At 45.9% G+C, this 23,876-nt stretch overlaps 1 protein-coding gene across 4 annotated transcripts in view; it reads left to right on the forward strand.

Annotated features, from left to right (window-relative positions):
* The window catches only part of LOC144608913 (multiple C2 and transmembrane domain-containing protein 2-like), a 208,529-nt gene that overhangs the window by 177,434 nt on the left and 7,219 nt on the right, over nucleotides 1-23,876 (forward strand). For all 4 annotated transcript variants that reach the window (XM_078427154.1, XM_078427155.1, XM_078427156.1 and 1 more), the window contains 2 exons: nucleotides 13,174-13,283; nucleotides 22,862-22,971. In XM_078427154.1, coding sequence (XP_078283280.1) covers nucleotides 13,174-13,283; nucleotides 22,862-22,971 — 220 coding nt within the window. The remainder of the gene's footprint in view (nucleotides 1-13,173; nucleotides 13,284-22,861; nucleotides 22,972-23,876) is intronic.

Here is a 23,876-nt window from a genome sequence, read left to right on the forward strand (position 1 = left end):
CTGTCTGCACGGAGTTTGTATGTTCTTCCTGCGACTGCGTGGGTTTTCTCCAGGTGCTCCGGTTTCATCCCACACTCCACCAAGACGTACAGGTTTGTAGGTTAATTGGCTTTGGTAAAAAAAAATTATTGTAACTAGTGTGTGTACGATAGTGTTAGTGTGGGGCCGATCGCTGGTCGGCATGGACTTGGTGGGCTGAAGGGCCTGTTTCTGCGCTGTATCTCTAAACTAAACAGTACTAAGGGTAGTGTTGGAACCTTGCACTCTGCTGAAAATCAGACCTATAGAAACATAGAAAAGGTGTGCCGGAGTAGGCCATTCGGCCCTTCCAGCCAGCACCGCCATTCAATATGATCGTGGCTGATCATCCAAAATCAGTACCCCGTTCCGGCTTTCTCCCCATATCCCTTGATTCCGTGAGCCCGAAGAGCCACATCCAACTCTCTCTTGAAAACTTCTTCTGGAATACATGCTTCTGGACAGCTGTGACTGCAACAACCACTGCACAGTGAAAGAGCTCTATCTAGCTCTCTCTTGAATGCATCCAGTGAATTGGCCTCCACTGCCTTCTGTGGCAGAGAATTCCACAGATTCACAACTCTCTGGGTGAAAAAGGTTTTTCCTCATCTCAGTCCTAAATGGCCTACTCCTTATTCCTAAATTGTGACCCCTGGTTCTGGACCCCCCAACATGGGGAACATGTTTCCTGCCCATTCCCTTAAGAATTTTATATGTTTCTATAAGATCCCCTCTCGTCCTTCGAATATAAGCTGCACATAAACTTCTTTCACTCGTGCCTGGTTTGATAATTAGCTGTGTTTTGAATGTAAAAGATGAGGAAAGATGAGGAAAAGCTTTTCCAGTCAGAGAGTTGTGAATCTGTGGAATTCTCTGCCTCAGAAGGCAGTGGAGGCCAATTCTCTGAATGCATTCAAGAGAGAGCTAGATCGAGCTCTTAAGGATAGCGGAGTCAGGGGGTATGGGGAGAAGGCAGGAACGGGGTACTGATTGAGAATGATCAGCCATGATCACATTGAATGGCGGTGCTGGCTCGAAGGGCCGAATGGCCTCCTCCTGCACCTATTGTCTATTGTCTATTGTCTAAAAGTGAGTTGGTTGTGTCGGAGTGGTGAATGGATCCAGATCCAGGAACGGTCCTAGACACAAAGTGCTGGAGTATCTCAGCGTATCTCCATTTGTCTCAGAAACATCGATGCTGCCTGTTGTGATACAGTGCAGAAGGTTAATGCCCTTTTGCTCCTCCTAATAGAAGAAATGTGTTATATTAAGTTTAAAGATTAGGGACCTTCTGGCACAGCTTAAACGCAGCAGATGCAATTCCTGGTTTTCCTAATCAGTCCTTGAGGGGAAGAGCTGTTTACCATTTATAAACATGCTATTTAATACATAAACAAAAAGGCTAACACAAATCCCATTTGCCTAAACTATGGATCTAAAATGCTTCGCCTTGTTTAATTATCAAAATTCCAAACCCTTGCCTCAACATTATGCAAAAAGATAAAAGTCCATTTATTCCCGCTGGCATCGGGTCGAGGCATTTAGTTTCTCCTCATGGAATTTCTTTACATTTCATCTACAGAAAGCCAGGCCGCGGTCATTGAGCTGGTTTCTGTCTGCTTTGAACTGTCAGAGTTTGCATTTCTGTGCAGTTAGATCACTGTGACGTCTCATCCCTTGAAAGATGCAGCAGAGGATTCTTTCGTTTAGCTTTATTAGTTTCGAGATACAGGCCCTTTGGTCCACCGAGTCCCCCCCGACTGGGGTCGCCAACTGTCCCGTATTAGCCGGGACATCCCGTATTTTGGGATAAATTAGTTTGTCCCGTACGGGGACCGCCCTTGTCCCGTATTAGTAGGGTTGCCAACTTCCTCACTCCCAAATAAGGGACAAAGGGTGACGTCACCGCCCCGCGCCCCACGTGACCTCACCCAGCCAGCGGCCACGTGCTCCCGCTCCACCAATGGCGGCCGCCCGGGTAGTGGCGTCACCTTGTCCGTATTTGGGAGTGAAGACCTTGGCAAACCCAAGCGCCGACCAGCATGACAGTCCTGCCATCAATCTCGTGAACCTACGCTGCACTGCCTCAATTGCAAGGATGTCCTTCCTCAAATTAGGAGACCAAAACTGTGCACAATACTCCAGATGTGGTCTTACCAGGGCCCTATACAACTGCAGAAGATACTCTTTACTCCTATACTGAAATCCTCTCGTTATGAAGGCTTTCTCTTTACTCGATCTTGAGTTATATTCATACATAATATTATTGTATATGATTGCATAACATGCAAAGCAAAGCTTTTCACTGTACCTCTTTGATGCTCTGGTTTACTGCTACATTCCTAAAAGGTACAGGTTTGTAGGTTTATCTCCAACTGCCGGCGTGACATCAGCCGCCTCAAATTCTCCACTCCCCTGACGAACTCCAACCTCTCCCCTCCTGAACGTGCAGCCCTCCACTCACTCCGCAACAACCCGGACTTAATAATTAAACCCGCTGACAAGGGAGGGGCTGTGGTAGTCTGGCGTGCTGGCCTCTACCGGACCGAGGCCAGACGACAACTATCAGACACCTCTTTCTACCTATCCCTGGACCATGACCCCACCGACCAACACCAGACCTTTATCAGCAGCACCATCACTGACATCATCTCCGGCGATCTACCCCCCAGTGCCTCCAATCTCATAGTTCCCCAGCCCCGCACAGCCCGATTCTACCTCCTACCCAAAATCCACAAACATAACTGTCCCGGCAGACCCATTGTCTCTGCCTGCTCATGCCCCACCGAACTTATCTCTACCTACCTCGACTCCATCCTATCCCCCCTGGTTAAATCCCTCCCCACCTACGTCCAAGACACCTCACACGCTCTCCATCTCCTGGATAACTTCCGGTTCCCAGGCCCCCACTCCCTCATCTTTACCATGGATGTCCAGTCACTCTACACTTCCATCCCCCACAAGGATGGTCTCGAAGCCCTCCGTTGCTTCCTCGACCGTAGAACCAGCCAATCCCCATCTACCAACACTCTCCTCCGCCTAGCAGAGCTGGTTCTTACCCTCAACAACTTCTCCTTTGACTCCTCCCACTTCCTCCAAACCAGAGGCGTAGCTATGGGCACTCGCATGGGCCCTAGCTACGCCTGCCTCTTTGTCGGGTACGTCGAACAATCCCTGTTCCAGACGTACACTGGCCCCATCCCCGAACTCTACCTCCGCTACATCGATGACTGCATTGGCGCTACCTCTTGCACCCATGCAGAACTCACTGACTTCATACACTTCACCTCCAATTTCCATCCTGCCCTTAAATATACCTGGACTGTCTCTGACATCTCCCTCCCGTTTCTGGACCTCACCATCTCCATCACAGGAGACAGACTAGTGACGGACATTTACTACAAGCCCACCGACTCGCAGAGCTATCTGGACTACACTTCTTCCCACCCGGTCCCCTGCAAAACGTCTATCCCCTACTCCCAATTCCTCCGTCTACGCCGCATCTGTGCCCGGGATGAGGTGTTTCACACTAGGCCTTCCGAGATGTCCTCGTTCTTCAGGAAACGGGGCTTCCCCTCCTCCATTATAGATGAGGCTCTCACTAGGGTCTCTTCTACATCCCGCAGCTCCGCTCTTGCTCCCCCTCCCCCCACTCGCAACAAGGACAGAATCCCCCTCGTTCTCACCTTCCACCCCACCAGCCAGCGGATCCAACATATCATCCACCAACATTTCCATCACCTACAATGGGACCCCACCACTGGCCATATCTTCCCATCCCCTCCCCTCTCTGCGTTCCGCAGAGACCGTTCCCTCCGTAACTCTCTGGTCCACTCGTCCCTTCCTACCCAAACCACCCCAACCCCGGGCACTTTCCTCTGCAACTGCACGAGATGCAACACCTGTCCCTTTACCTCCCCCCTCAACTCCATCCAAGGACCCAAACAGTCTTTCCAGGTGAAACAAAGGTTCACCTGCACCTCCTCCAACCTCATCTATTGCATCCGCTGCTCTAGATGTCAACTTATTTACATCGGCGAAACCAAGCGCAGACTCGGCGATCGCTTCGCTGAACACCTGCGCTCGGTCCGCATTAACAAAACTGATCTCCCGGTGGCCGAGCACTTCAACTCCCCCTCCCATTCCCAGTCTGACCTTTCTGTCATGGGCCTCCTCCAGTGCCATAGTGAGGCCCGCCGGAAATTGGAGGAACAGCACCTCATATTTCGCCTGGGCAGTTTGCAGCCCGGTGGTATGAACATCGACTTCTCCAACTTTAGATAGTTCCTCTGTCCCTCCCTTCCCCTCCTCCTTCCCAGATCTCCCTCTATCTTCCTGTCTCCACCTATATCCTTCCTTTGTCCCGCCCCCCTGACATCAGTCTGAAGAAGGGTCTCGACCTGAAACGTCACCCATTCCTTCTCTCCCGAGATGCTGCCTGACCTGAGTTACTCCAGCATTTTGTGAATAAATTGATTTGTACCAGCATCTGCAGTTATTTTCTTATACTATAGGTTTGTAGGTTAATTTGTCCCTAGTGTGTGGGATCGAGCTAATCTGAACGGGCTGATCGCTGGTCGGCACAGACTCGGTTGGCCAAAGGGTCCGTTTCCACTCTGTATCTCTAAACTAAAGTCAACATGGAAAAGCTTTGAGAAGGGTCTCGAGCCGATACGTCACCCATCCGTTCTCTCCAGAGATGCTGCCTGACCCACTGAGTTACTCCAGCATTTTGTGTCTGTCTTCGGTTTAAACCAGCATCTGCAGTTCCTTCCTCCAGACGGAAAAGCTTTGAGAAGTCCATTGATAACAAGCAATGGGATGAATTATAAAACTACTGAACTGAGCCAGTGAGAAATTAATTGGAAATGTAGTGTTAGGTTTAACCCCACAGTGAGGAGGCACAGTAAAGAATGGGGTCGTTCATGGATGGCAGTATTTTTAGCCCAAGCCTGCTTTCCTCGTGGGATCTTGTATTTTACCGTTTCCAGTAGCCGAAGGAAAAGATTCAAAAATGTGTTCAAAACCTCCTCGAAGAATGTACCCTGGACAACTTTGGGCAAGTCAAAATGGAGAAGGAGCAGTAGATATTGAGAAGGTAGACACAAAATGGAGAGAGAGCTGGATAGAGCTCTTAAGGGTAGCGGAGTCAGGGGGTATGGGGAGAAGGCAGGAACGGGGTACTGATTGAGAATGATCAGCCATGATCACATTGAATGGCAGTGCTGGCTCGAAGGGCCGAATGGCCTACTCCTACACCTATTGTCTATTGTCTATTGTCTAAAATACTGGAGTAACACAGCGGGCCAGGCAGCATCTCTGGAGAGAAGGAATGGGCGACGTTTCAGGTTGAGACCCCTCTTTAGGCTGATGTCAGGGGAGGGGGTGGGACAAAGATAGGATGTAGTCGGAGACAGGAAGACTAGTGGGAGAACTGGGAAGGGGGAGAGGGAAAGCAAGGACTATCTGAAGTTAGTAGATATTGAGAATCTGGTGTCCATGGCATTGAGAGCATTGCAGATGCCCACCTTAAACAAAGGGAAGAGTGCACCATCTTGCAAAGGCCGCTCATCCCTTTAGCTACCTTCTGCCCCATTTGTAGTTGGCTTCTGCCTGTTCCTCTTCTCTCCTTTCTCCCAATTAGACAGAAGATACAAAGGTTTGTAAGCACATACCGCAAGATTCAGGGTCACCGGTTTCCTCGCTATTATCAGTCTACTGAACACTCCTCCCAGAATCTAAATCCTAATCTTCCAATCCACTTCATTGCAGACATTGCGCTTTTTTTCTTTGGAATTGTAACGATAATGCTGTGGCATCGTATTCTGCACTCGGCTGTTTTTCTGTTTGCGTGCCCTGTTGTATTTGTGTGTGGCGTGATCGTACTTGTGTGTAATAAGATTTGACTGGGCTGGATAGCAAGAGGACAAAAGCTTTCCACTGTATCTCGATGCGCGTGACCATAAAATAATCCCCATACACTGGACGGCAGGCAGTCACTGACTGCTGAACCCAGTGAACTGGAAGTAAGTCATCCTCGATCCTGAGGGAGTGTCTAAGAGGAAGGAAAACAAAAGGGATGTAATGAGGTGGAAAATCTTCCTTTGTCCTTTGCACCAAGCACGCAATCTAACTTTCAAAATATGGTGACGGTGAATTGAATATCAGAAACTGAGTAAAACCCACAACCATTTTGATGATGTACTTTGATGGCTGACACCAGGATAAATATTTAACTCATCAGGTTTGACTTACATAGAAGCCTTTCGTGACTTAATGTCCAAACGTATTATACAATCCCCAGAGACTTGTCATGTTGGAAATGGATGTGGAGAGGGTGTTTTCACCAGTGGGAGAGTCGAAGACCCCAGGGCACAGCCTCAGAATAAAAGGATATCACTTTGGAAAGGAGATGAGGAGGAATTTCTTTAGTCAGAGGGCGGGGAGTTTGTGGAATTCATTGCCACAGACGGCGGTGGAGGCCAATAGACAATAGACAATAGGTGCAGGAGGAGGCCATTCGGCCCTTCGAGCCTGCACCGCCATTCAATGTGATCATGGCTGATCATTCTCAATCAGTACCCCGTTCCTGCCTTCTCCCCATACCCCCTGACTCCGCTATCCTTAAGAGCTCTATCTAGCTCTCTCTTGAATGCATTCAGAGAATTGGCCTCCACTGCCTTCTGAGGCAGAGAATTCCACAGATTCACAACTCTCTGACTGAAGTTTTTCCTCATCTCAGTTCTAAATGGCCTACCCCTTATTCTTAAACTGTGGCCCCTTGTTCTGGACTCCCCCAACATTGGGAACATGTTTCCTGCCTCTAACGTGTCCAACCCCTTAATAATCTTATACGTTTCGATAAGATCTCCTCTCATCCTTGGCCAAGTCATTAAGGCGGAGATTGACAGGTTCTTGATTAATAAGGGTGTCAAAGGTTATGGGGGAAAGGCAGGAGAGTGGGGTTGAGAGAAAAAAATAGATCAGCCATGATTGAATGGCGGAGTAGACTTGATGGGCCAAATGGTCTAATTCTGCTCCTATGGCCTATGAGCATTTCAATATATAAGCGCAGGATCTAAAGTAGGCCACTCAGCCCCTCAAGACTACCCCACCATTCAATATTATCATTCAATCTGCCCCAGGTCTCATTTCCTCTTCTATATCAATTCCACGTCACCCTTAATTCCTGATCTTTCAAAAAAGCATTTACTTTCCCTGTAAATATCCTGCATGATCTCGCCTCCAAAACCAACTACGAAGCAGAATTCCAGCGATCCACCAGCCTGAGAAGATGGAGACACAATGACAGGTGGTCTGGACCTCTTTCAGACTCGAGCCATCCAGAGATGCTGCCTGACCCGCTGAGTTACTCAGGCACTCTGTGAAACGTCACCTATCCATGGTCTCCAGAGATGCTGCCTGACCCGCTGAGTTACTCAGGCACTCTGTGAAACGTCACCTATCCATGTTCTCCAGGGATGCTGCCTGACCCGCTGAGTTACTCAGGCACTCTGTGAAACGTCACCTATCCATGTTCTCCAGGGATGCTGCCTGACCCGCTGAGTTACTCAGGCACTCTGTGAAACGTCACCTATCCATGTTCTCCAGAGATGCTGCCTGACCCGCTGAGTTACTCAGGCACTCTGTGAAACGTCACCTATCCATGTTCTCCAGGGATGCTGCCTGACCCGCTGAGTTACTCCAGCACTCTGTGAAACGTCACCTATCCATGTTCTCCACAGATGCTGCCTGACCCGCTGAGTTACTCCAGCACTTTGTTGCCCTACCACTCCCTGTGTGTAAAAGAAAAACCTGCTCTGCACACCTCCTTTAAACTTTTCCCCTCTCACCTTAAGCATTATGTCCTCCAGTCTTTGATATTTGCACCCTGGGGAAAATGATTCTAACCATCTTCTCGAACAAAATCAGTAGAGTGTGAGGTTTTGCAGTGGGGGGGGGGGGGGGAGGTTTAAGACACTGTGAGCTTTTTGCTCGTTCAATAAGGTTGTCTCAACATCAACTCTTCACATGCAGTTCTCCCTCCTTAATCTTAAAACCATAAATAAGTTATAGACTTTGTTTAAGCTAATGTAGGAGATTGAATTAACTCTCGCACACTGAGCAATAACATTGAGAAAATATCCTTTGTTTCATGTAATACAATAATAAGCTTTTAGAAGCAAGCAACTCCATTCTTCAGACTTTTTTCATGGTTACTGTTGGATTTTCTCTTCAAAGCTTTGATCTTTCAGCTCTTATTTCCTCCCTTCATTCTGAACATTGTATTCTTTTAGTTATAATTATCTCCAGCTTTCCTCTGTTGTTGCAGCTATACTTCTTCTTGTACCTTTCAAAGCTTTGTCTGAAAATTAAGTTTCCATATATAACTCGTACATTTGTATTCTCCTTTGCTGCAGGGTCCTATTTTATTTATTAGGAGGTATTGTCACTTGCCGTCTCTTAGATCCATTTGAAACCTGGAAAACTGACAACATGAACACAAAATGCTGGAGTAATTCGGCGGGCGGAACAGGCAGCATCTCAGGAGAGAAGGGTCCACTGAGGTACTCCAGCATTTTGTGTCAATAGACAATAGGTGCAGGAGGAGGCCATTCAGCCCTTCGAACCAGCACCGCCATTCAATGTGATCATGGGTGATCATTCACAATCAGTACCCCGTTCCTGCCTTCTCCCCATACTCACTACCTCCGCTATCCTTAAGAGCTCTATCTAGCTCTCTCTTGAAAGCATCCAGAGAATTGGCCTCCACTGCCTTCTGACTCTCCTTGGTAAACCAGCATCTGCTGTTCCTTGTTTCTCCAGAGGTTGGATAATTTTTAGATTTAGAGATTTTTTAGATTTAGAGATACAGCGCGGAAACAGGCCCTTGGGCCCACCGGGTCCGCGCCGCCCAGCGATCCCCGCACATTAACACTATCCTACACACACTAGGGACAATTTTACATTTGCCCAGCCAATTAACCTACATACCTGCACGTCTTTGGAGTGTGGGAGGAAACCGAAGATCTCGGAGAAAACCCACGCAGGTCACGGGGAGAACGTACAAACTCCGTACAGACGGCGCCCGTAGGTCAGGATCGAACCTGAGTCTCCGGCGCTGCATTCGCTGTAAGGCAGCAACTCTACCGCTGCGCCACAGTGCCACCCTTACAATTATAATTACAGAGATGGGATGCAAGAAAGTTGTCAGGAGCAGACACTCCTGTTCACTCAAGTTAGCCCAATGGCCTGTCTATGAGCATTGAATTTTACTTAAATAATATTCATTCTTGTCGTGTAATAAATGACATGACAGCAGCTCTACCCGCTGCGTCACTGTGCCGCACGCTAACTTTGACCAGTTTGTCATTTAAGTTTGTTTAAGGGGGGGGGGGGGGGGTGGACCTCATTGAAACTTACTGAATAGTGAAAGGCTTGAATAGAGCGAACATTCTACTGTTCCACTAGTGTGAGAGTCTAGGACCAGAGGCCACAGCCTCAGAATAAAAGGACGTACCTTTAGAAAGGAGATGAGGAGGAATTTCTTTAGTCAGAGGGTGGTGAATCTGTGGGATTCATTGCCACAGAAGGCTGTGGAGGCCAAGTCAGTGGATATTTTTAAGGCGGAGATTCTTGATTAGTACGGGTGTCGGGGGTTATGGGGAGAAGGCAGGAGAATGGGGTTGAGAGGGAACGATGGATCAGTCATCATTGAGTAGACTTGGACGAGCAGACTTGAGGGGCCGAATGGCCTAATTCTGCTCCTATCGCTTAAGATGTTGGGTACCATGATATTTTGGGCACATGTTGGGCATCATGATATTTTTACTTTTATACCTTTGAAAGCAAAGCAGCCATAAAGCCCCATGATAACCCTTTGCCATCAGACTGGGGAGATTAATGGTTAGTTATTCACTTAAGCAGAGAGAGACTTAGATAGGCTGGAACAAGAGAGTTTTGAATCTGTTGAATTCTCTGCCACAGGAGGCAGTGGAGGCCAGTTCACTGGATGTTTTCAAGAGAGAGTTAGATGGAACTCTAGGGACTAACGGAATCAAGGGATGTGGGGAGAAAGCAGGAACGGGGTACCTATTGATACCCATACAGCCATGATCATATTGAATGGTGGTGCTGGCTCGAAGGGCCGAATGGCCTACTCCTGCACCTATTGTCTATGTAATTAGCAACCCATTTAATAGTACACTACACCACACCATCAGAGCTGCAGGTCTATTGATAAAATTGCAGAAGGATAACTTTAACCTTCATTTTTGCAAGACATTCACATGGAAATCAGGTGACCAGTGCTTAAGTGGACAATTGATGTCCACTTTAGAGTTGAATTGTTAGTCTGCTCATTGCCTCGAATTTTACATGAAGCCCACAATACCCCAAAAGTATAGTTCAAGACAATAAAATTAACTGAATCATTATTCACATATACTCTGATTTATAAAGGACTTCAGTAATAAATCAAGTTTGGTTTTTTTAAGGCTTTTCCCCCTCTGGAATGTTAAATGTTTCTGGGAGCGAGGCATTAAGGAAGGGAGACATGTTCTTGTGGTTTTTAAATGCTGCCTTGTTTGAAATATTCCCAAGCTACCTGAGGCCAGTGTCTTTTTGCTTGCCTTGCAATTACCTCTAACCTATTTTCCACTCGAGCTCCCTAATAAAATTCAGAATGCCACAGACTTGGAGAGCGGAGGTTGTTAAACACAAGGTGGCATTTTGCAAAAGCTCTTGACTGTCTCTGTGGTTGTGGAAATGTTAAGAGCCGGGCGTTCTCCTCGATTGTTATAATAACTGGGCTAATTTGTTGTGAAGAGACTCTTGCTAAGTCAGGGCTAAGTGGCCTGGACTTTAATGTGCATTCCCATGTGGCAGAAGATAGCAAATTGAGTAAAGGCTTGCTTGCTTCGTGCTGTGAAACCTGAAAGGAACCTGTTGGCCTTCATTGTTCCAGACACAAACCTCAAAAGCAGCTTTAATGCTTCTTAATACAGGGGTCTAAATGCCTCACTGTCGACTATCACACTGGATGTTTTACTTCAGCAATTTCAGCCCTCTTCCATCTCCCCAGCACGATCAAGATCAACATTATAGTTATTACCTTGCAGAGAAAAACTCCTGGTAATTTGATCTTGGTGATCTTAGCTGTGAAGTTCAATCTCCAGACTGCGTTATAAGATGGTGGGTCTGAAGAAGGGTCTCGACCCCAAACGTCACCTATTCATTTTCTCCATAGATGCTGCCTGACCCGCTGAGTTACTCCAGCACTCTGTGTTTTGTCTCAGGAGTCCTTCAACTAAAGCCAGACAGTTTGTTTTAAGGCAGGGATAGATCGAGTCTGGATTAGCACGGGTGTCAGAGGTTATGGGGAGAAGGCAGGAGAATGGGGTTAGGAGGGAGAGATAGATCAGCCAACATTGAATGGCGGAGCAGACTTGATGGGCCGAATGGCCTAATTCTACTCCTATTCCTTATGACCTTATGAACTTAGTCCAATCATCATGGAGACATAAAGAACTGCAGATGCTGGAATCCTGAGATAAAACACAAAGTGCTGGAGGAACTCAGCAGGCCATGCTCCATCTGTGGAGGAAATGGACAGACAATGTTTTGGGTCCTGGACCAATAGTAAACTAAACTTCTTTTCTTCTTAGGCCCCCTCGGTCATGGCTGACCATGGGTGATGCATCCTAGTTGGCTGCTTGCTCCACACCTTGACTAGAGCAGCAGTAAACTAAACTAAACTGAACTAAACGGCAGCTCCCGACCTAAATTGGTGTTACCCACATTTTTCTCTCAGCAATGAACTTGTTTTCTATATTGTTTTGCCAGGCCCTTTCATCCACATTTCACTTCAATCTATTAGACGGATGATTTTAGTTCCCCCCCCGTTAGCAAAGCGACCTGCGTCTGTTCTCAGATCTCCAAAATAAACTTATTTTAAATTTCAAAAGAGTTGTAGATTTCTCCCGGTGAAGGTACACAGTGTTTGCTTGGTGTAAAGCAGTGGGAAGAAATAAAGAAGATTTATTGACCACCGCTGTCCTGGACTGGAATTGTACGTTTGCAGAATTTGTTGGTTAGTGATCATCTCAGGTTCTTAGCGGCTTTCCCCCTGAGATACAAAAGACAAAACCATAGTGTTTTTCTTTCAGCGTTTCCACAGGTTCATCACCCTCTGACTGAATAAATTTCTCCTCATCTCCTTCCAAAAAGAACGTAATTGAATTCTCTCTCTTCTCCTCTCTCCCATCGGGCAAGAGGTAGAGTTGCTGCCTCACAGCGCCAGAGACCCCTATTCAATCCTGACTACGGGTGCTGTCTGTACGGAGTTTGTACGTTCTCCCCGTGACCTGCGCGGGTTTTTCCCGGGTGCTCCGGTTTCCTCCCACACTCCAAAGACGAACAGGTTTGTAAATTAATTGGCTTAAAATTGTCAATTTCCCTGGTGTGTGTAGGATACAGTTAGTGTGCGGGGATCGCTGGTCGATGCGGGCTCGGTGGGCCGAAGGGGCTGTTTCCGCGCTGTATCTCTAAACGTAACTGACGTGGCAGCACGGTGGTGCAGCGGTAGAGTTGCTGCCTTACAGCGAATGCAGCGCCGGAGACTCAGGTTCGATCCTGACTACGGGTGCTGTCTGTATGGAGTTTTTTTCGTTCTCCCCGTGACCTGCGTGGGTTTTCTCCGAGATCTTCGGTTTCCTCCCACACTCCAAAGACGTACAGGTTTGTAGGCTAATTGGCTTGGCAAATGTAAAAATTGTCCCTAGTGGGTGTAGGATAGTGTTAGTGTGCAGGGATCGCTGGGCGGCACGGACCCGATGGGCCGAAGGGCCTGTTTCTGCGCTGTATCTCTAAACTCAACTGAACTGAACACTGAAGAAAAATCCATTTGTTGAATGATTGCTCTTCGTTTTAGCATCTGATCAAACGCACCGTCTACATCTTCAAGGTACCATGTTCAGACGTGCTGGACAGTTTTCTGTGTGTGAACCTGATTTATAAACTCACAATACAATGATTTAAAAAGGCTTTAATCACCACAGATAGAAGTGCTTTTTGCAGGAACAGTGCGCTCCGCCACTATCCAGTCCATTTATCTGGTCTACTCTTTATCTGATGGATATTTATTGTTGCTTCCAGGACTCTGAAAGAAAAGGATTAATGGGCAAGATCCACAAGGTTCAAGATATTGTCATTAATGTTCAGAATTTCCTGGATACGATAGCATCTTTTGGCGAAAGACTGAAAAAGTGAGTATTGTGGCTGCTCAGAGCTGTGATTTTATTTTCCCTCGTAGCCCGATTGTACCAAAGTCCACGTTTAATTCTGCTCTCACTTCCACAGCGCAGTTGAAGAAGGGCAACGAGTCGTAGTTTAGGCGGAGATAAAGGTGTCAGGGGTTACGAGGAGAATGGGGTTGAGAGGGAAAGATAGATCAGCCATGATTGAATGGCGGAGTGGACTTGATGGGCCGAATGGCCTAATTATGCTCCTGTTCGGGTGGCACGGTGGCGCAGCGGTAGAGTTGCTGCCTCACAGCGTCAGAGACTATGGGTGCTGTCTGTACGGAGTTTGTACGTTCTCCCCGTGACCTGCGTGGGTTTTCTCCGAGATCTTCGGTTTCCTCTCACACTCCAAAGACGTTCAGATTTGAAGGTTAATTGGCTTGATATTTTTTTTTAAAGAAAAAATTGCCTCTGGTGTGTGTAGGATAGTGTTAGTGTGCGGGGACCGCTGGTCGGTGCGGACTCGGTGGGTCGAAGGGCCTGTTTCCGCGTTGTATCTCTAAACTAAACTAAACTAAACTGAGAATTTATCAACGTATGTAGAAATGAGTAATGAAGATAACTTGATATTGTCACAATGATGAGATATTTGCCAGGTAAGAGCTACTTCTAAACCAGTGAAATATTGAATTCGTTATTTTTATTTATTTTCCAAATATCTTTCAGCTTATGATTTTCACCTGTAACACTGATGATTATATTTGGGTACTTCTCACATTCACCAGCCACAGAGATTGATGATGTCAATGGAGCCACATAAATCCCTAGCGCTGGAGTCCTTTTAGCAACACTTACAGCGCCAGAGACACGGGTTCGATCCCGACTACGGGTGCTGTCTGCACGGAGTTTGTACGTTCTCCCCGTGACCGAGTGGGTTTTCATCGAGATCTTCTGAGATCCTTCCACACTCCAAATATGTACAGGTTTGCAGGTTAATTGGCTTGGTATATATGTGAATTGTTCCTGGTAGGAACTATGATAGTGTTATATGTGCGGGGATCACTGGTCGGTGTGTACTCGGTGAGCCGAAGTGCCTGTCTCCTCGTTGTATGTCTAAACGAAACTACACTAAACAAATCTCATCCCAGGTAAAATACTAGTTAATCCCATCCGCACCTTGCTGGTGCTGCCCTTCCTACAGGGTGACGACCAGAACTTACCTGCAGTACTCCAGGTCAGAAATGTGGATACAAAATTGGCCGCAGAGGGCTGTGGAGGCCAAGTCAATGGGTATTTTTAAGGTGGAGATTGACAGATTCTTGATTAGTACAGGCGTCAGGGGTTACGGGGAGAAGGCAGGAGAATGGGATGGAGAAGGAAAGTTAGATCAGCCATGATTGAATGGCGGAGTAGACTTGATGGGCCGAATGGCCTAATTCCGCTCCAATTATTTATCAACTTATGAAAAGTTGACCAATACAAGGTTTGTAATTACAAGTTGACAAAGATGCTGGTAGCTTTAAAAAATTTTTTTTTTTTTGAAAATACTCAACTCTGCCCAAGTTCATGAGGACTGAATATGTCCAAGTTGCTTCTCATTGATTTTTGAAGCTAATGTGTTCGGAATAAATTACTTTTAAACTGTACTCCTTCATGTGGAAAGTCAACCACCGCGCAGAACATTCCACCAAAATCTCTTTCCAGAAGCAAAATTTGAAGTGAAACGTTGCTTTTATTGGAAACAGTGCATTGAAATAAATGGCAATCAAGATATTTGTTCTTGTCGGAAGATAAAACAATCCATATCTTGAGTCTTGGAGACACACGGATTTTACAGATGCTGGAATCGTGTGCAAAGCACAAAGTGTTTAGTTTAGTTCAGAGATACAGCACGGAAACAGGCCCTTTGGTCCACCGAGTTCACGCCGACCAGCGATCACCCCGTACACTCGCACAATCCGACACGCTGGGGACAATTTACAATTTTTTACCGAAGCCAATTAACCTACAAACCTGTATGTCTTTGGAATGTGAGAGGAAACCGGAGCACCCGGAGAAAACCCACGCAGGTCACGGGGAGAACGTACAAACTGCGTACAGACAAGCACCTGTAGCCAGGATCGAACATGGGTCTCTGTCGCTGTGAGGCAGCATCTGTGGTGGGATGTTTAGGATCAGGACCCTTCATCAGATTGAATCGTGATGTTGCCTGTCCCACTGAGTTCCTCCAGCACTTTGCATTTTGCTCTTGAGTCTTGGATTTGTGTATTGGATACATCAGTTGGCTTTAGGAGAGTCCACTACTTAAAAAATACATGGCAATGTTAATTCACCTTGGCGAAAGTGAACACAGCTTCATCGAGGGACTCTGCAGTAACTTCACATAATCTTTCACCCACCGAGCAAAACTGATAAAGATACACAAACACAATCCATCATCCAGTGATTATATATTGTTGGAGAATTAATCAGCTACAAATGGGGTCGTACTTATCGATTCTGTCCGTAATCAATCCTGTGAGTCTTTGTAACCTGGCAATAATTTTTGGGAAGTATTGACAACATGAAACCCACAGCACAACTATAGGCATGCAGCAATTAGCAAACTTAATATGTAGGATTCACAAAAGCACAATTGTTTCGCGAGGCCACACTTGTATGAATATTCATTCGACACAACCCCAGTCATACGTCTTGACGTTTGTTGGGCGATCTATCTGCCTTGTCATGGAGTCTGACACTTTACAATCAGTCATTTTCAAAAATGGATTAAGAGAGAAGAAATTTGAATTCTCTCCAGACAGATGAGCTTGTTTTGTGTTGATTCCATGGATCAGTTTAATGCAAAACACTCTTGTATGAAGGGAGTATGCGAGCAACAATGAATGTCCCCATGCAGGAAGGAACTGCAGATGCTGGTTTAAACCGAAGAGAGACGCAAAAAGCTGGAGTAACTCAGCGGGACGGGCAGCATCTCTGGAGAGAAGGAATGGGTGACGTTTCGGGTCGAGACCCTTCTTCAGACTAGTTAGAGATAAGGGAAACAAGAGAGATATAGGCGATGATGTAGAGAGATAAAGAACAATGAATGAAAGATGTGCAAAATAGTAATGATGATAAAGGAAAACAGGTCATTGTTAGATGTGTAGAACAATAACTGCAGATGCTGCTACAAATCGAAGGTATCACAAAATGCTGGAGTAACTCAGCGGGTCAACCAACATCTCAGGAGAGAAGGAATGGGCGACGTTTCGGGTCGAGACCATTCTTCAGTCTGAAGTAGGGTCTCGACCCGAAACGTCACCCATTCCTTCTCTCCTGAGTTGCTGCCTGACCCGCTGAGTTACTCCAGCATTTTGTGATACCTCTGGTCATTGTTAGATGTTGGTTAGGTGAAATCGAGAAGCTGGTGCGACTTGGGTGGGGGAGGGATAGAGAGAGAGAGGGAATGCCGGGGCTACCTGAAGTTAGAGACATCAATATTCATACCTCTGGGCTGTGGGCCCAGTATAAATGTCCCTGGTTGATGCGTGGGCTTGCCATTATTACCTCATAGCTGTTTCCCAGGCAAGGCTTGAAGATTCGGGGTGCGGTTCAACCTCTAATTTCTGTGGGCCAGTTCAATTATTAGTCATTTATGCAGAGGTTGGTGGGTGCTTGCAATGCACTGTTTGAGGTGGTGGCCGAGGCAGATACAACAGTAGTGTTTAGGAGACTTTTAGATAGGACCATAGACATGCAAGTTAGGGCTTTAAAGCTAAAGTATGTAGGGCTGACAAAGTCTGTGGGCCCTTTAAGGATAAGGTACGGGGCCCTTTAAGGCTAAAGTATGTCGGGCTTTTAGGCTAAAGTACGTGGGCCCTTTAAGGCTAAAGTATGGGGCCCTTTAAGGCTAAAGTATGGGGCCCTTTATGAATAGTCTGTGGGCCCTTTAAGGATAAGGTATGTAGGGTTTTAAGGATGAAGTCTGTGGGCCCTTTAAGGATAAAGTACGGGGCCCTTTACGAATAAAGTCTGTGGGTTGTTCAGGATAAGGTATGTGGGGCCTTTAAGGCTAAAGTATGTCGGGCTTTTAGGATAAAGTATGTGGGCCCTGTAAGACTAAAGTATGGGGCCCTTTATTAATACTCCGTGGGCCCTTTAATGATAAGGTATGTAGGGCTTTTAGGATAAAGTATGGGGCCCTTTAAGGCTAAAGTGTGGGGCCCTTTATGAATAGTCTGTGGGCCCTTTAAGTATGAGGTTGAGAACTTCAGCTCAATGCCTTACTGTGTACCAGCCACAGAGGAGTGCAGTGGGCCAATCAGATTATATTATTTCGATAAACTATCTACTAATAGGCTTGTGCAAACATCAGAACTCATCAGAAAATGATAGAGTGGTATATTGTCACAAGAATTTAATCTGATCTGACAACAATCTTCAGTTTGCACATCATTATTGTGTTTTACCTTGTGCCTGTCCTAATCCTGGAATACATTATTGAGCAGTAATTAATTATTTCTTACTTTATTGACAAATTGGGAGAGGTCTGCCTTTGTCGGAGCAGTAATGTAGGTGGTATATTCTCTTCATCAGTATCCCAGCTGTATGGTTGTATACCTTGTGAGTGTGATAATGAGGATGTGAACGAGCTATCTCCCTGATATCCCGGGGGTCGAGAGCATTTCAAACAGAAGAAATTAGTATTGTGATTCTTTTCATTGTCATTAATGTGAGCTGATTAAAGTTTGATTACACACTGGGTTTTTAATTAATAACGTTCCAGTTTTGAGCGAAATAGGTGAGTTTTCTCTCTCACGTGCCGTTTTCGTTCTTCTCATTACACAAAAGAGGATTAATTCCGCATTGACACACAAACCCCGGGCGGGATTAAAGGTTCCAGTTACACTGTGATAAAAATCAGCTCGTTGGAACGTGTTTGCTTTCAGGCAGCTGCCATGACACGAGGAAAAAAAAAAGCTTGGAAGAGTCTCGGGCAGCGTTGAGAAGATACAGATAGATCTTAGCTGGGAGACAGGCCCCAGATAATCGATAGCAAAATAGATCTGCCTGTAATCCCGTCTGACAGTGATCCAAATTGCCCCTCCATTGTAAGGCCGTGTTTATTGCTCAGCGTTAGGGCACGTCTTTGTTGATGGGCTTAAAAGTTTTTCCCCAGTTACCTCTGTGTGTCCACCACGACATTATACGGACGTCCTCCAGCAAGCTCTTCCAAAGCAGCCGCTCTGGAAATATCCTTCACAGAGAGATAAGACCTTTCACACCATCAGAGTCCCAATTTATTTCAGGATCCTTGTGTTCAAAACTCAGACTAGTTCTGCCTTGATGGGCGGAATAATGACTTGTTTGACTTGTGGGGAGCAACGGAGAGAAGTCACGGCTGTGGTTAGGATCGGTCGGTCGGTCTGGCTGCAGGAGGAGGTGGTGGGCGGCCAGTGAGGGCACCAGGGACAGGTGGAGTGGCACACATTCAGGGGGAGTGCTGGCGCAAACACATCTAACCCTTCAGTTGGGTAGACAAGGATCATGTGGTGCTGTAGTGCAGCAGAGCAGTCAAGAGTGGTTTATTGTCATATGTCCCAAAGAGAACAATGAAATTCTTACTTGCAGCAGCACAACAGAATAAGTGATCACAGTACTCTCTAAAACCCATAATAACAAAAAAATGTTATATATACATGTATATATGTGTGAATATGTATGTGTGTGTATATATGTGTGTGTATGTGTCTGTGCATGTATATGTTTGCATGTATATATGTGTGTGTATGTATATATGTGTGTGTGCATATATATGTGTGTGTGTATGTGTGTGAGAGCATGTATGTGTGTATATGTGTGTGCGCATGTATATATGTGTGTATGTATATATATGTGTGTGTGCATGTATATGTTTGTATGTATGTATATATGCGTGTGTATGTATATATGTGTGTGCATGTATAGGTGTGTATGTATGTGTGTGTGCATGTATGTGTGTATGTATATGTGTATGTATGTATGTGTGTGAGCATGTATATGTGTATATATGTGTGTGTGTGTGCACATGTATATATATGTGTGTGTATGTATATATGTGTGTATGCATATGTGTGTGTGTGTATATGTGTGTGTATATATGTGTGTGTGTGTGTGTATGTATATGTGTGTGTGTATCTGTTTGTGTATATATGTACACATGTGTGTGTGTATGTATGTGTATATATATTTTTGTACCCTTTATCATTGATTATTTATAACCTACCCAGAAGTTGCAGGTGCAGGTGCTTGCATGAGAGCCGTTGTAATGACATTTGTCATGGATAATTTAAAGTTCACTTCACAAGAACAGTACAGACCTGCGTTATCAGAACCAGAATATATTGTGAGGCTGTAATCACAAACTTTGCATGAATATTGTATTGGTGAAACTGCTGTAAGAACAAGCTTACACTTAACATTTTATGATCTTATGTCTTAATAAATAAGAATAGCAGGGAACGCAGGGCAGCATTATCAATAGTGACTGAGTTAATTAGATCAGATGTAAACACAAACAATGTAATTTTCGTAGGAAATTCTGTGAGTTTGTCGGTAAGGGTCTGAATTAGATCATGATCTTCTCCTTGAAGTGTTCCTTGAATGGAAATGCATTCAATTCTTGTCTTGATAATGCTTACAAATCAATAATTATGTAAAGTAACTTCATTTGGGAAAACAGTGGAGGAGACATGTTTTTTTAGAAGCTTTTATGCATTCCGATTTGATTCTCTCGAGTTATATATTGATTTTTTCCCTAAAATGGTGCTTTTATTTATATTTGCATGGAATATCCACTTTAGCAAAATTGTACCTGGAGTTGTTTGTTGGAGTCAAAGGGAAGACCACAGTGAACAGATATCCTGGAGTTCAAAGCACTAGAATCTCATTGTCGTAGATTATCATCACAGTCAGAACCGTGATTCCCAGGGTGGAGATGACGAACTCTAGGATCGTAGAGAGTCACGGAGTGATTCAGCGCGGAAACAGGCCCTTCGGCCCAACTTGCCCACACCGGCCAACATGTCCAATCTACACTAGTCCCGCTTGCCTCCATTTGATCCATATCCCTCCAAACCTGTCCTATCCATGTACCTGTCTAACTATTTCTCGAATAGTTAGGGATATTCCCTGCCTCAACTACCTCCTCCAGCATCTTGTTCCATACACCCACCACCCTTTGTGTGAAAAAGTTACTCCTCAGATTCCTATTGTCTTTTCCCCATCACCTTAAATCTATGTCCTCTGGTCCTCGATTCACCTACTCTGGCTCTGTGTAAGAGACTCTGCCTCTCCCCGATAGAAAATAGAAACATTGGAAATAGGTGCAGGAGGAGGCCATTTGTCGCTTCGAGCCAGCACCGCCATTCATTGTGATCATGGCTGATCTTTCACAATCAGTAACCCGTGCCGGCCTTCTCCCCATACCCCTTGATTCCGCTAGTCCCTAACTCTCTTTTCAATTCATCCAGTGAATTGGCCTCCACTGCCTTCTGTGGCAGAGAATTCCACAGATTCACAACTCTCCGGGTGAAAAAGTTATTTCTATTCCTCTCGTGATTCCTCTCAATAGAGGGCCGAGCTCTAAGGTGAGAGGGGGGAAAGTTTAATGGGGATGGAGGGGGCAAGTGTTTTTTATACAGAATCGTGGGGGCCTGGAAAGCACTGCCAGGGTTGGTGTTGGAGGCAAATATGATAGTGCCATTTAAATGGCTTTTGTATAGGCGCATTGAAGTGCAGGGAATAGAGGGATAAGGATCATGTACAGGCAAACAAGATCAGTTCAGTTCATTGTCATGGTTCATTGTCATGTGTACCGAGGTAGAGTCAAAAGCTTATTTTGTTGCGTTCTATCCAGTCAGCGAAATGACTATATGTGGTTCCAATCCAGCCGTCCACAATGTACACGATAAAGGGAATGACGTATAGTGCAAGATAAAGTCCTAGGCAAGCGACTAGGCTTGTATACACTGGAATTTAGAAGGATGAGAGGAGATCTTATCGAAACGTATAAGATTATTAAGGGGTTGGACACGTTAGAGGCAGGAAACATGTTCCCAATGTTGGGGGGAGTCCAGAACAAGGGGCCACGGTTTACGAATAAGGGGTAGGCCATTTAGAACTGAGATGAGGAAAAACTTTTTCAGTCAGAGAGTTGTGAATCTGTGGAATTCTCTGCCTCAGAAGGCAGTGGAGGCCAATTCTCTGCATGCATTCACGAGAGAGCTAGATAGAGCTCTTAAGGATAGCGGAGTCAGGGGGTATGGGGAGAAGGCAGGAACGGGGTACTGATTGAGAATGATCAGCCATGATCACATTGAATGGCGGTGCTGGCTCGAAGGGCCGAATGGCCTCCTCCTGCACCTATTGTCTATTGTCTATTAAACATAATCCGGCACAAACATTGTGGGCCGAAGGGCCTGTTCCTGTGCTGTACTGTTCAATGTTCATAAGTTCATTAGTTTATAAGTGATAGGTGCCGAATTTGGCCATTCAGCCCATCATGTCTACTCCGCCATTCAATCATGGCTGATCTATCTCTCCCTCCAAACCCCATTCCCCTGCCTTCTCCCCATAAACCCTGACACCTGGTCATTGCAATTTTGCGTTCAGTTTATAGAAACGTAAAAAAAAGGTGCAGGATTAGGTCATTAGGTCCTTCAAGCCATCACCGCCTTTCAATATGATCATGACTGATCATCTAAAATCAGTGCCCCGTTCCTGCTTTCTCCCCATACCCCTTGATTCCTTTAGCCCTAAAGAGCTAAATCTAACTCTCTCTTTAGTTTGGTTTAGTTTATTGTCACGTGTACTGAGGTACAGTGGAGAGCTCTTGTTGCGTGCTAACCAGTCGGTGGAAAGACAATACATGATTACAGGGTAGACACGAAGTGCTGGAGTAACTCAGCGGGTCAGGCAGCATCTCTGGAGAAAAGGAATGGGTGACGTTTCGTGTCGAGACTGAAGAAGGGTTTCGCCTGAAACGTCACCCATTCCTTTTCTCCAGAGATGCTGCCTGACCCGCTGAGTTACTCCAGCTTTATGTGTCTACACCAATTCGATCCATTTACAATGTGTTTACAGTGGTTCGGAATAGAGATGTAAGAGTGTGGAACGACTGTAATGTGTGATTGTGGATCTGCTTCTGGGGCTAGCCTGGGTTGGCGCCATCTTCAGATTATTTTAGACTTAGATATACAGCGCGGAAACAGGCCCTTCGGCCCACCGAGTCCGCGCCGCCCAACGATCCCCGCACACTAACACTATCCTACACACACTAGGGACAATTTTTACATTTACCCAGTCAATTAACCTACATACCTGTACGTCTTTGGAGTGTGGGAGGAAACCAAAGACCTCGGAGGAAACCCACGCAGGTCACGGGGAGAACGTACAAACTCCGTACAGACGGTGTCCGTAGTCGGGATCGAACCTGTCTCCGGCGCTGCATTCGCTGTAAGGCAGCAACTCTTCCGCTGCGCCACCGTGCCGCTTCTTGGAAGCACCAGTTACACCGATGACCGCACCTGTGACTTAATTGTAATGTTAACGTTGGTCTTTCTTCTTGTTTGTTCTCCCAGCACTTTCAACTGGACGGTGCCATTCCTGGGCAAGTTGGGCTGCATCGTGCTTGCCGTTTGCACGGTCGTCTTGTGCTTTGTCCCACTGAGGTATCTCTTGCTGATTTGGGGTAAGAATATATATTTCTCATTTCTCATGCGATTTGTAATTACAAAAGCAGCTGCCTGGGTGATAAATGGGCAGCAGGCCATGCCGGACGGAACTGAGGCGATTAGCTCAAGCTCGCTAAACCTTTGTGAAGTGGACGTGCAGAATCTGCAGCTCAAGAGTCGAGATAGTCAAGAGGGTTTCATTGCCATCTGTAATGGCTGTTTGTATACCATCTCGAAATCCCACTTCGATAGCCATTACTTCTCTGGGATGAAATGTAGTTATAGCTTACGTACACGTCGCACCCTGATATGACAAAACGGATCTTCCAAACTCCTTTTCTTCATTAATTGGTTTTATTAAAGTAGCACAAATCATAGAGTGATTCATCAGTTCCCGTACTTTATCAACTGTTTCTTCTTCAAACAATATCTAGAAATTCTTGCAGTTATTACCGTATGGTTCTTACAAATATAGCTGGTGCGAGCGTATGGTACGAGCGCGTGTGGTAAAGAACTGTACGCTCACCATCCTCCGAGTCTAAACTGACCCACGACCTCTGTCGACACGCTAACCATCTCCCATCTAGACACTCCCAATTACGCATTAAGTCACACCCACAAGCAGGCAAAAAAGACATCAACTAGAAATATTAAAACATAGCCATAACACAATGACAATAACTGAATTAAGCATAAATGGCTCCTACACCATCTATAATGACAACAAAATAATGACATTCATACTAGCTGCTAAATGGGCTGGCAACGCAACGTACTGTCTTTGGTGTGTGGGAGGAAACCAAGGGTCTCGGAGAAAACCCACGCAGGTCACGGGGAGAACGTGCAAACTCCGTACGGACGGCGCCCGTAGTCGGGATCGAACCCGGGTCTCTGGCGCCGTGAGGCAGCAACTCTACCGCTG

The sequence above is a fragment of the Rhinoraja longicauda genome, chromosome 33 (genome assembly GCF_053455715.1).
Source record: "Rhinoraja longicauda isolate Sanriku21f chromosome 33, sRhiLon1.1, whole genome shotgun sequence".
NCBI lineage: Eukaryota > Metazoa > Chordata > Chondrichthyes > Rajiformes > Arhynchobatidae > Rhinoraja > Rhinoraja longicauda.